The 11,495-nt window shown below is 31.9% G+C and overlaps 3 protein-coding genes across 5 annotated transcripts in view; 1 reads left to right on the top strand and 2 right to left on the bottom strand.

The window, feature by feature from the left end:
* LOC108747017 (protein sidekick) overlaps window positions 1–2,482 on the bottom strand; it is a 5,169-nt gene extending 2,687 nt beyond the window's left edge. For both annotated transcript variants that reach the window (XM_018484226.1, XM_018484227.1), the window contains exons 1-4: window positions 2,133–2,482; window positions 1,078–1,356; window positions 636–826; window positions 247–376 (exon numbers count right to left, since the gene is read on the bottom strand). In XM_018484226.1, coding sequence (XP_018339728.1) covers window positions 247–376; window positions 636–826; window positions 1,078–1,356; window positions 2,133–2,178 — 646 coding nt within the window. In that variant the 5' untranslated portion in view covers window positions 2,179–2,482. The remainder of the gene's footprint in view (window positions 1–246; window positions 377–635; window positions 827–1,077; window positions 1,357–2,132) is intronic.
* A 235-nt stretch (window positions 2,483–2,717) lies between these two features.
* Window positions 2,718–7,412, top strand: LOC108746765 (probable ribonuclease ZC3H12C). 2 transcript variants are annotated; one of them, XM_018483711.1, is made up of 5 exons: window positions 2,718–2,933; window positions 3,024–3,364; window positions 4,054–4,579; window positions 5,422–5,631; window positions 6,992–7,412. In XM_018483711.1, the coding sequence occupies exons 1-5, from the start codon at window positions 2,857–2,859 to the stop codon at window positions 7,194–7,196; spliced, it is 1,359 nt and encodes a 452-aa protein (XP_018339213.1). In that variant the 5' UTR covers window positions 2,718–2,856; the 3' UTR covers window positions 7,197–7,412. The 2 variants fall into 2 exon arrangements, with proteins under 2 accessions (XP_018339213.1, XP_018339212.1); XM_018483710.1 differs by having other exon boundaries at window positions 3,006–3,364.
* A 589-nt stretch (window positions 7,413–8,001) lies between these two features.
* The window catches only part of LOC108746719 (DNA excision repair protein ERCC-6-like), a 6,234-nt gene continuing 2,740 nt past the window's right edge, over window positions 8,002–11,495 (bottom strand). Inside the window, exons 6-14 of the mRNA XM_018483652.1 lie at window positions 11,256–11,383; window positions 11,022–11,176; window positions 10,544–10,858; window positions 10,212–10,406; window positions 9,996–10,145; window positions 9,622–9,732; window positions 9,343–9,546; window positions 8,438–9,215; window positions 8,002–8,222 (exon numbers count right to left, since the gene is read on the bottom strand). Coding sequence (XP_018339154.1) covers window positions 8,068–8,222; window positions 8,438–9,215; window positions 9,343–9,546; window positions 9,622–9,732; window positions 9,996–10,145; window positions 10,212–10,406; window positions 10,544–10,858; window positions 11,022–11,176; window positions 11,256–11,383 — 2,191 coding nt within the window. The 3' untranslated portion in view covers window positions 8,002–8,067. The remainder of the gene's footprint in view (window positions 8,223–8,437; window positions 9,216–9,342; window positions 9,547–9,621; window positions 9,733–9,995; window positions 10,146–10,211; window positions 10,407–10,543; window positions 10,859–11,021; window positions 11,177–11,255; window positions 11,384–11,495) is intronic.

Below are 11,495 nucleotides of genomic sequence, written 5' to 3'. Positions count from 1 at the left end.
AAATTACGAATTTATGAAAGTTTGGATTTGATATCATCTTTAACTTATATGTCTCAATATTCAAATAACTTTCAATAAGTAACTTTTAAATATAAGTTTAATAAATAATTACTTTAATTTAATTTAAATAACGACAACAGATTCAGCTTTATATACAGGCTCGAATCTTATTTTATTCCAGTGATAACCTCTATATACAAAATTTTTTTATCGCAAAATAATTATGTAATAATTGCAACAAAATACCCAATTCTTCTACACTGTAATGCGTGTGACCCTCGACCTCCACGATCTCTCCTTTTCCTAACTGATTGGTTGCCCACACTCGGAACGAGTATGTAGTGTTTGGCACCAAATGATACACATCTATCTGTCTCTTTAAAGTAACAAAACAATTGTTAGTCTTAATTCAACTAATCTTTTTTTTTTATAAGGGATGGAATAACTTAATAACGTTATAAAAAAAAAAGTTTTTTTATAGTCTAATAATTGAAATCAAAGCGGATACAATGTTATACAACAATGTTACGCTATTGCGATGATTGCAGTACTATATAACGTTATCAAGTTATCTCGTCGCGTTTTTTTTTTAACATCCCTATTTTTCATTACAATTTCCAGATCAAGATATTTACAGAATTTGGAGGAATGTGTGTCGGAATAATGGGCTTCCATTCTTCCGGTTCTTCACCCGCGACTGGTTTCAAACGATATTCGGCAGTGAAGTCTATGATAGGATATCCGCCGGTACCAGTCACTTCCCAGAGAATGTTGGCCAATATTGTGGATGGCTTGACCCATACATTGTGCAGGGCTGGGGGAGGTGCTAAAGACACAAAAGAAATATACAATAAATAAAATCTAAGGTTGTATTTTAATAGACAGAGCAATGCTTATGCTAAAACTTGATTGAGTAAGATTCCTAAAGTTACTATCAAATCTAAAACGTGAATAAAAATTTTTCTAAAACTCATTAACTAATTGGTTTTTTTCGATACATTTAACTGTATTTAAAAAATGCTGCTATCTGTGATCACAAATTGTCTCATATAATATCAAAGTAGCCGAGCTACATACTTTTGACTTCCACATTGATCTTAGCTTTCACAGTATCGTCCAAAGTGCATGAATAATTGCCGGCGTCATCCACGCTAACATTTAACAGTTCCAGCACACCATTCGGTTCAATTTTCAGCCGTTCTACCTGTCTGTCCTCCCGTCCCTCTCTTATCCACATCACATTGGATTCCTCATAATGTGAAAGATCACTCTCCTCAGCACAGGCCAGTTTCAGATCTTTACCCACGTCCACAGCAATGTATCGCATTGGTACCACAGCCAATGCTTCCTGCCATCCTGCAAATTCACAAATCATTCATCAACATTTGTCTTATATGACTATTAATGATAAATCATTAACAACTGTTTCATTAGACTATCAATCAGGTGACCTAGGCAGGCAAATTGATAAACAAATTCATTACACCTAATAGAAAAAATACTCTGTCAAAAACAAACATGTAGCCCAACAAGTAGTGGCTACAGCTGGGCACATAAAATTGTACAATAAGAATTATACAGATTACAGATCTTGAAATTTAATCGCGTCTTATTTCCTTCATTCTCCTCACATAAAATATAACTATACATTTATTTAACTATATAATTAATAACTATATAATGAACGGATCTTTAATTGTTGCGATGCAATAATTCAACCAGGAAGCATCTCATTCTAAAAAGGATCTACAAAAATAATTAGCAAGAAGAAAGAAGACACGACGACGACAAAGAATTGCGTCGTGATCTCGGCAGGTGGTTTCTTAAACCACACACACACTCTGCCATTACTCACGCTTGCAAATGACGCAGGCAGCGATAGCAACGGAAGTAGTGCAAAAGCGACGGAAAACAGCGAGATAGCCTTTTTACATAACTACGACCCTGAATCGTAACGATCGTCCGCGCACGTATTGTAGCCGGTCGCGGATCGCATGATCGTTGGATGTGGATCACGGCATTTTCCTCGAACGGAAGCGTATCTCTCTCTCTTCCTTCCTTCCTTCCTCACGCACACACGTACACACTCGTTCTCTTTCTCTCTTTCGTTAATTATCGGCGAAGGTTCTTACCTGCCAGAAAGAGTATCAGCAACGGTAGCAATTTACGTTCGTCCATTCTGCCATAATAATACACCTAAATGCCTGGCGAGACTTTATTTTGTCACGGGACTCTCCTCGATCGCATCTCTCTCTCGTCTCATGTCGAATGGTCGCTCTCGTGGTTTTTTTTTACTCCGGATTTTTTTACTCCGGGTACGCTGAGAGGAGTAAAGGAAGAGGAAGAGGAGGAGGAGGAGGAGGAAGCGCGTCACTCGGTGTCGATCGTTGTCGCTATCAAACTCATCACGCCGCGCGTACGACGTTTATCTTACACGCCAACCATATATCACCAGCGATCGCTACGCGAACACCGCCCGTCCGGCGCGCCTCCCTATTTTATTGAGTCGCGACCGCAACGCCCCCTCTAACTCATCTTCGCGCACCCTGCCTTATCGATCGCCGATGCATCTTCCATCTATGGATAAAAGCAGAAAAGAGAGAAGCCATTATGATCGAGGCGCCCTCGTTTCAAGTTCAAGTCAATTGATAAGTTTCAAAACAGCTGCGATAAAAATCGCCATGGCAATTTATTCGTACGAGTGTATTAAGTGATCGAAAATCTCGAGATTGTATTTCAGAAAAGTACGGGAGTAACAAACGATCGTCTCGCGGATACTGTTTCCCTCTTAAAATCGACTGTTGAACATATAATTGTATATAATTCACGTGTCCTACATAGGAATTGGCTGTGAGGATGAAAAGAAAAAGAAGTTTAAGTCGACAAGAATTTAGATATTCTTACAATAGTCCATTGAATGCTTTTAGGAATAGGTAATTTCTGACCGAATTAAATTTTTATATCAAAAGATGGCTGAAGACTTATTTTTGATTTTTATCATTCAGTATGGTGAATCTCAATAGCTTGATAGACGAGAAGATGGTACACAAGGATAGGAGGTTATCTAGTGGAAAGCGAAAGTTGAAAAAACAAAACGCAGCGGACTCTTCTAAAAGAATGCCTTCACGAAATAGTGTAATTGTCATCAATGACAGCGACAGTGAAAGAGATGATAGAAATGAAGACGTCTCGCTCAGCGTCATTGAATGTAACTCAATACCGACCTCGCCTTTTCAACAAAATAAAAAACTGAAAATTTCTACAAAGAAAAACACGAATAAATCGTCTAGAACATCATTAGATAATGATTCATCTGTACTTTGTTTGACAGATATGCCGGAATGTTTAAATGAAGAAAATATAGGTAAGGTTTACTCTATTTTTTAATAAAATTCTGATAAAAGAATTTAAATGTTTTTTCGCTAGTAAAAAAACACAAAAGGTGCATTTCATTTATAATTACTGACACAAACATTGTTCTATCTTTGTTGGAAGTAACAAGGACAGAATGACACTTTATCATCAATGAAAAGCACTTTTTGTATAACACATTGGCCTAGTTTACGCTGTATACTTAGATGGCTACCTATATGATGGATCACGCCTGTTCAATTTAGGCTCTGGAGCCAAAACACATCGACGCAAAAAAATTCAATGTAAGATTTCAAAGACTATAAAGTGATATGTATCTAAGTTGATATGTATCTAAGTGACACTTATCAATACTTTATAGTTCTAAAATTGTACTAACATTGAATTTTTTTACATTGATAGCTTTGTGTTTTGGCTCCAGAGCTCAAATTGGACAGGTCTGTGATAAATATTCTTGTTTAACCTACAAATTAAACAAAGGCATATAGATAGAGACTTAAATGTACATAAACTAAGCCACTGAAATGTGATTGAATTATATTATCTTTGTTTAACACTGACAAACAACAAGGATATAATGAAATCATTCTATTACAATGCATCATCTACTTGTCTATTTGACATAAATAATTCATATTAAAATACTGTTTTAAAGTAATATCTGTATATCATGACATTTAGCACCGTCACAAACAGAGGATGATGTAGTTGAATTATGGTCATGTCTGAATTCATTAAATATGAGTAAAGACAAGAAAAATAAAAAGAAGCATAAAAAAGAGAAAAATGCAAATAAAAATGAAGAAGATATGAGACAAAATTCTGATGAGACAAATGAGATGTTTGTGATAGATACAACACCAAATTTGAAGTATCTCAAATTTTTAAGAGATACAGATACAGATACAGATACATCCCAATATGTATGGAAAAGAAAAAGAAAACAAGATCTGTCTTCCAATAAAACTATAGCCAAATCGTTTGTCAAACCCATTAAGCAAAGTACATTGAAATATTCAAATAACAATCAAAGAAAAAGGCACCATAAAAACTGGAATCCAAGTCCCACAAAATTAAATATACGTTACAATAACAAATTGCGAAAAGAAGCAGAAGGAACTCAGAAAAATACAGATGAAAATAGCGGAACAAATTCAAATTATAAATTAAGAGAGATAATTGTTGATGGTTGCAATGTGGCGATGAAGTATGATACTTTTTTTCTAATCATATATACTACTGATATGTATATTATTAATGAATTTTGATAAAATGCAAAAATTAGCTAATTATGTAGGGGTGTTCTCGGGTTAAACTACCAAACTTAAAATATGGATGATGTCCATCAGCTGAAAGTGTCTTCCATTTGACTGTAGATGAAATTCTTAACATAGAACTAGATCTTCGGGTACTTGTTGATCGATTTTGATCGAAATGTACTATGATGGCTGTTCTTCTTTCATTTTGCAAAAACTCCATCAGCAGGAAAGTTCCTGAGGAACTATATTAAATAACCCAGTCGTTTCCTTCAGTCGTTGAAATGTTAAAGAGAATACTGATTTATCCGGCAATCTTCTGTTCGAAAATCACGCGACGTATTCACGGCGAGCAGCGTTAACATTTCCGTCACAAAACCCATATAAATATGTCATATCGGCATATTCATTATTATATATATATTAGAATACATATGAGGCATGATTGTAAGTTTATTCTACAAAAGCATTAAACGAGCTAATAATCATGAACTATGAGCTTTTACAAACAAAAGCCTATCAATGACCTTTGAACTTCAAAACAAAAAGATATTTCAATTATTCATTCCTACAGTTCTGTATATAACTTCATAAGTAAATATATCTTGAAAGAAGCGTTTGCAAACATACATCCAGAGGAACATTTTTGTTTGTTTTGATTCTAAATTCATATTTTAAGTTTAGCGGTTTAACCTGGAAACACCTTGTACACTTATAAAATGTATAAAGATTACAATTTTATGTATGTCATTTTGAATTTCTATTTGAGGATATGATAATCTTTATATTTTAGCCATACACAAGGTAAAGAATTCTCAGAAAAAGGTATCCAAATAGTGGTAAATTATTTTAAAGAGAGAGGTCATGTTGTAAAAGTTTTCTTACCACAACACGTTCGTAGAAAGGAACATACGTTTCTTGAGCAATTATACAAAGAAGGAACAGTAATTTTTACACCTAGCCGCAAAATTGGTGGTAGACAAATTACATCTTACGACGATCGGTACTATATTTTTATTATGTAAATAGAAAAAATAGAATATATATTTTGTTACATTCTTTAATACATAGTAGGAATTATTTCTTGTATAGTAAAATGTTTATATTTTTCATACATTATGTAATACTAGATGCAGTATATAATATTATACTCTTATTGTATATATGTATAAACGCGTCTTTACAGAAGTGTAAGTAATCATTAATTTCTCCGTATTAAATAAAATGTTAACAAAATGTTAGCAGATGCAGCAGATTTGATCAGAAATATCAGTAGACTGACATCAATTGCGGACGCAGTTTGATTCTGTTCTATAAAGAACTTTAGGATCAATTGTGTATCTTGAAATGAGATGAAAATTACTAAATTAAGCGAATTTACTAAAATACTTACAATTTCATTAGTCAACATCTAGTAAATTTGTTCATTTTTGTAGTTTTCATCTCATTTTAAAATATACAATTGTTCACATAATCAGATAGTAGATTGGCGGCAAAATGAAGCAGTATCTAAGTGCATGGGCATCTGATGACAGACTGGTAGTAGAAACTGAGCAGAAGTTGTAAATCCTGCTCGGTCTCTATTGCTAATCTGCTAGTATAGCATATCAGCAGACTCATATTTCTGATAACAGTTTGCTCACATCATCAGATATTACAGATTCTGTGTGAAATTTTTATGTGACGATGTTGCCTTTCTGCTATCAGAAATTGATAGCATACTCTGTTTAAAACCTGTCTCTGCAGACTTAGCTAATTGGGCGCGTATTTTATATAAAACATATTAAAATTTATCTCAATTTTCTTGTTTACATCAAAATTATACAGTAAGTTATAATAGACTTTGTACTCTACTTTCATTGTTTATTGTATTCAATTAATTAGAAATATGTCGTTTCCTTACTTCAAAAGTGACAACTCGAACAATTAAATGTCCCAGAAAAGGAGAAAAATTGGCTTTTAACTTGACAGAATATCATTAGCTAATCAAATAATAGCAAAAAGAATATATTCCTAACATGATTAAATATCATTGTTTATCATTTTCATTTCACAATTATTAAAAAACCACCATTTTGAATTGTGATTTTAATATTTTTTAAAACTTATTTTGAGTTGTGATTTTTTGATGATTTGTAATAAAATTAAATTATCACTTTAATTTATTTTCACTTTATTATCACTTTAATTGATAGAGTAATATTTATTTAATTTATTCGTGATAGTAATTCGAAAATCACGTTTTTTTAATTGTGTCACTTTTAAGATATACAAGGGATATGTATATAATTTTTTTTTTAACATACATAAGCCGTGATAAAAATTTAAATCTTGACGCTTCCTCGTTATTTCTCTTATCACAGATTTATCTTGAAATATGCGACAACGTGTGGAGGGATAGTGATTTCCTCGGATCAATACAGAGATTTGTATAGAGAGAAACCGGAATGGCGCAATACTATTCTGAATCGTTTACTGATACCCACCTTTGTCGGGGATTACATCATGTTTCCGGAAGATCCATTAGGCAAGTTTGGACCTAATCTCGAGAGATTTTTGCGATATTGATAAAATTATATTATCATAAAATATATTATTCAGGGAATGGAAGTAATTAGTTACTTGCAATGCTGTTACTTTCCTTACCGTTACTCTTATAAAATAGTTAGGCAGTGACAAATTTTTACAGAAAAAGTAATTTCTCCGAATAGTAACTCTTCCATTCCTTGATTATTTTAATTTGGATATCAGGACTGATTAATGTCTTGTTTAAGAAATTATGAATCTTTTGTATTACAATTTTATTTCAAATATACTTATCTATTCATTTTTCTTTTCTTTATATAAACCGAATATATGCTTTTTGTCATGTCAACCTAAAAAAATTATTCATATACGATTAAATTTTTGTAAATTTAAATTTTTTACTTAATAAAAGTGTATATACATTTTTGGCATATTTATGTGAATTGAATTATATGCTGCAAAGAAAAATAAACAAATGGATTTATTTTGTGAAATGTGTATACGAAATACTGTGAAATTAACTTATATTTCTATAATAATTATATCCATAATTTATACTTTTATCACATGCGTTTATATATATATGAGATGCATTTGTAATGTTGTAAAAAATAATTTATTTACAAAATTCTTTGCTATCGAAATGTTGTATTCTATTATACTATTATACTATGATAAGTGTATGCAAGGTAAGTTAAAGAAAAATAAAAAAAAGATTATAAATTTTATTTTTTGAATTGTATAGTAATGATTTTCTTACAACTCTCATTTTTCATTTGAGTTACGAAATGGTGTACTTTTATATATATATATATATATACTTATATATACATGTACACGTGTGTGTGTGTGTAATATAAAAAATTTATAGAAAAAAATAAACATACAATGTCAACACAAACTATAGGTTATCCTATGCTGGTCTCCAACAATGTTTCCCTGATTGATGAATGAAATCCATGCTTTCTTGCGCAGATTCACGTGCAAAACGTTGCATTGTGTTTTCATTATCGCTATTATGACGCGCATTTGATAATACTGCTTCATGTTGGAAGGCCGAACTAACAGCTGAAATAGTTTTACATGAGAATGTAGATATTTTTCGTAATATTAGAAAGATTAATAAAAATGTATAGGTACTGTATTTATACTCTTTTATGAATAAGTAATTAATATTTATATAAATAATATGTATATAAATATATCGAATTAAATACTGTATAAGTTAAAGATATAAAAATTAAATATATATGTTGTTAAATGTGAAATATGTATCGATTTACTTGATTTGGCGAATAGTTTCCTTAACACATAGTCGTCATCTGCGGTTGAAACTGACTCTTCTCTTTCAATAGAACGTCCCAGACGACGACCGATTAGGCAAGAAACACGTTCTCCCTCAAACATCGCAGAAATATTTGCACTGTTCGATTTTTTTTTGTGTTTTTTTCGTTTACGAGTAGACGATGGCGTAAGTTTATCGTCACTTAAAACAATTTTATTCTTTTTTTTCACTGAATTATTATCTAGAGAGCTCACTGGAATTACATTCTGTTCACAATTGTCCTTAAATGTATTTTCATTTTCTATATTACTATTTCTTTCAATATTTGCATCAGAATTCATATCGAAATCTTCATTACATTTGCTCGGAGATTTTTGTGTATTATTTTGATCGGAAGATAAGTTTTGGTTCACAAGCAAATCATTTTTTGTGGCAAGAGTATCGATGCGTCTTGAATTATCATTTTGTTCATCATATTTTTCTTTATAAGTGCTATTATTTTCATTTTCATCGCGCATCGATTTTACATTAGCGCTTATTTTCTTACTGAGAATCGACGCTAACTTTTTCATCTGCTCGATTTTACTGAGAGAAAAGCCACTGGGTGTCAATTTAGATTCTCTAAACAAGCGATCCGATTCGGAAAATTCGCCGGTTATTGGCTCATTTAGATTAAATAACTCCACCAGATCCGTTGGTTTAAATAGTCGACGTTGGCGTGGCTCATCAAGAACCTTATTCGAAAGTAGTAACTTGAAGATCTGTCTGTGGTATATCTGAAAAGAAAGAAGCAAGTTCCTATTACTAAAAAATGTTACTAAACCATTTTATAAAATCTTACAAACATATCATTATTCATATATCTTTTTTACCATTAAAATTGATAATCTTAATGTTACCAACCTTTTCCTCAATCGTGCCAGCAGTAATCAATCTATAGACAGTGACTTGCTTATTCTGACCTATTCTCCACGCGCGTTCTCTCGCTTGAGCATCTGTAGCTGGATTCCAATCGGGATCATAAATAACTACTCGATTCGCACCGATCAGGTTTATTCCTAGGCCTCCTACGCGTGTTGTCAGCAAGAAGACAAAATATGACGAGTCCTATGGAAAGAAAGAATTAATTTTTCAAGGAAGTTATTCTCTTGCCATTAAATTGTTTAAATAATTAACATGTACATTGTTAAATTTTTGAATCGTTTGCTGCCGTTGAGACATTGCTGTTGTTCCATCCATTCTTAAATAAGTATACTTTTCACGTTGCAAAAGAGATTCCAAAATGTGCATCATCTGTGTACAAAGAAAAATAAATACGGAAAATAGTTTATTTGACTGATCAATTATATAATAACATGTCTAACATTATTATGTTAATAATTCTAATAAGTAATTTGAATAATTCGAAAAACACAAAACTGAGTAATATTTATTTATAAATATCTCTTTAAAGTATTCGATAATATTAATATTTTTGAAAATTGGACAAATATAATAAATTTATTTAAACATAAAATTTTTTGAACATATATTTTATAAAAAAGAATCATATTTACCTGTCTTCCCTGAGTAAACAGTAGCACTCTATGACCTTGTTTCTGCCAGATTTTCAGAAGAGATCGGACCACTATCATTTTTCCAGCACGTTTATAATATCCGAACTTCTCTATTTGTTCGTTGGACAAATCGATATCTTCATCACAATCCTTAAAAAAAAAAAATAAGATTTATAATTTTATAAATAAAATGTTATTATATTAGTTATGTCTTACTTGTTCTCTGGTGTACAAAAACAGATCCGGATGATTACATATTTTTCTCAATGTTGATAAAGCAATGAGAAACCTCGCCCTGTATCTTCCGCTACTACAATAATTTCTCTCGTGTAAAACAAAAGAAACATCATCGGAGCATAAATATTTTTTATATAATTTCTTTTGCTCATCTGTTAAGCTGCAAAATAATACCTGAAGAAAAAAATAGATTGATTCGATAAAAATGGAAAAAATCAATATTTCTTTGTTTTCTGTGAAAAAGGCTAAAAATAGAAAAACAATAATTGTCTGCAACAGAGACATATCTATTGTAAAAAAACAAGGTGAACCTGTTCGTTTTTCTCCGGTAGGGTGAGGTGATGCTTCACATCAATCTTTGTCCTTCGAAGCATGTATGGTGTAATAGTGTTTTTCAGCATAGTGGCTATTTGGAGAGCCGTTGCTTCTTGTAACGGCGTGGCATTTGCGTAACCACCGCGTGTTATGGGCATCGCGCAATGTTCAAGAAATACAGGTAGCGTGCCCAATTTGCCAGGTAGAATGAAATCAAACAAGGACCACAGTTCCTTCAGAGAATTCTGCATTGGACTACCAGTCAGCAGCAATCGATGCGGAGTGGAAAATCGCTTCACCGCTCGGCTTACCTATAAAGTAATATAATTTAATTAATATGAGAAATAATATTTGGAAGTATTTTATAATAGACATTTATCATGTCAATTACGAAGTTTATTAAATAAGGAAATTTATATAGTAATATACAAATGTAAATAAAGTAATTCCATCCAATTTTTAACAAGTAATTACCTTTGCTTGTGGGTTACGAATCTTATGGCCTTCATCCAGAATAACATAATGCCATTGACTAGAGACAAGCAAATCTTTGTGTTTGAGGACTCCGTTGTAAGAAGTAATAAGTATTCCGCCAGTTTGTAAAGATTCTATCAAACTTTCTGGATCACCTGAATGAGAATATTACGAATTTTGAGAATATCATTTATGGCTGATATCTTGAGAAACATATATAAATTATTTACTTACCATTGTAGCCACCAGAATGGTGAAGCACAACGACTCTGAAGAAAGGCCACCATTCGTGAAAATGCTTCACCCATTGCTCCATTAAAGTAGCAGGACACACAATTATAGTCGGGCCTAATCCTCTGTATCTGTTAATTATGAACAGAATTTGTTTTCCCAAGTGCATAAATACATTTATAATATAAATATAACGAACTAAATAAAACGATATATATATACATATATATATATATATATATA

This window comes from Trachymyrmex septentrionalis, unplaced genomic scaffold, assembly GCF_001594115.1.
Source record: "Trachymyrmex septentrionalis isolate Tsep2-gDNA-1 unplaced genomic scaffold, Tsep1.0 scaffold19, whole genome shotgun sequence".
NCBI lineage: Eukaryota > Metazoa > Arthropoda > Insecta > Hymenoptera > Formicidae > Trachymyrmex > Trachymyrmex septentrionalis.
Note: the sequence above shows the minus strand (reverse complement) of the source record. Positions and strands in the feature narration are given on the sequence as shown.

What these genes read in the sequence shown, in the direction of transcription:
- LOC108746765 (XM_018483710.1), top strand. Translation starts at nt 2,857, where the DNA reads ATGAAAAGAAAAAGAAGTTTAAGTCGACAAGAATTTAGATATTCTTAC. An exon ending in TTGAATGCTTTTAGGAATAG is followed by an intron (nt 2,934 to 3,005) that starts GTAATTTCTGAC and finishes TTTATCATTCAG; the next exon opens with TATGGTGAATCTCAATAGCT. An exon ending in ATTACATCTTACGACGATCG is followed by an intron (nt 5,632 to 6,991) that starts GTACTATATTTT and finishes CTCTTATCACAG; the next exon opens with ATTTATCTTGAAATATGCGA.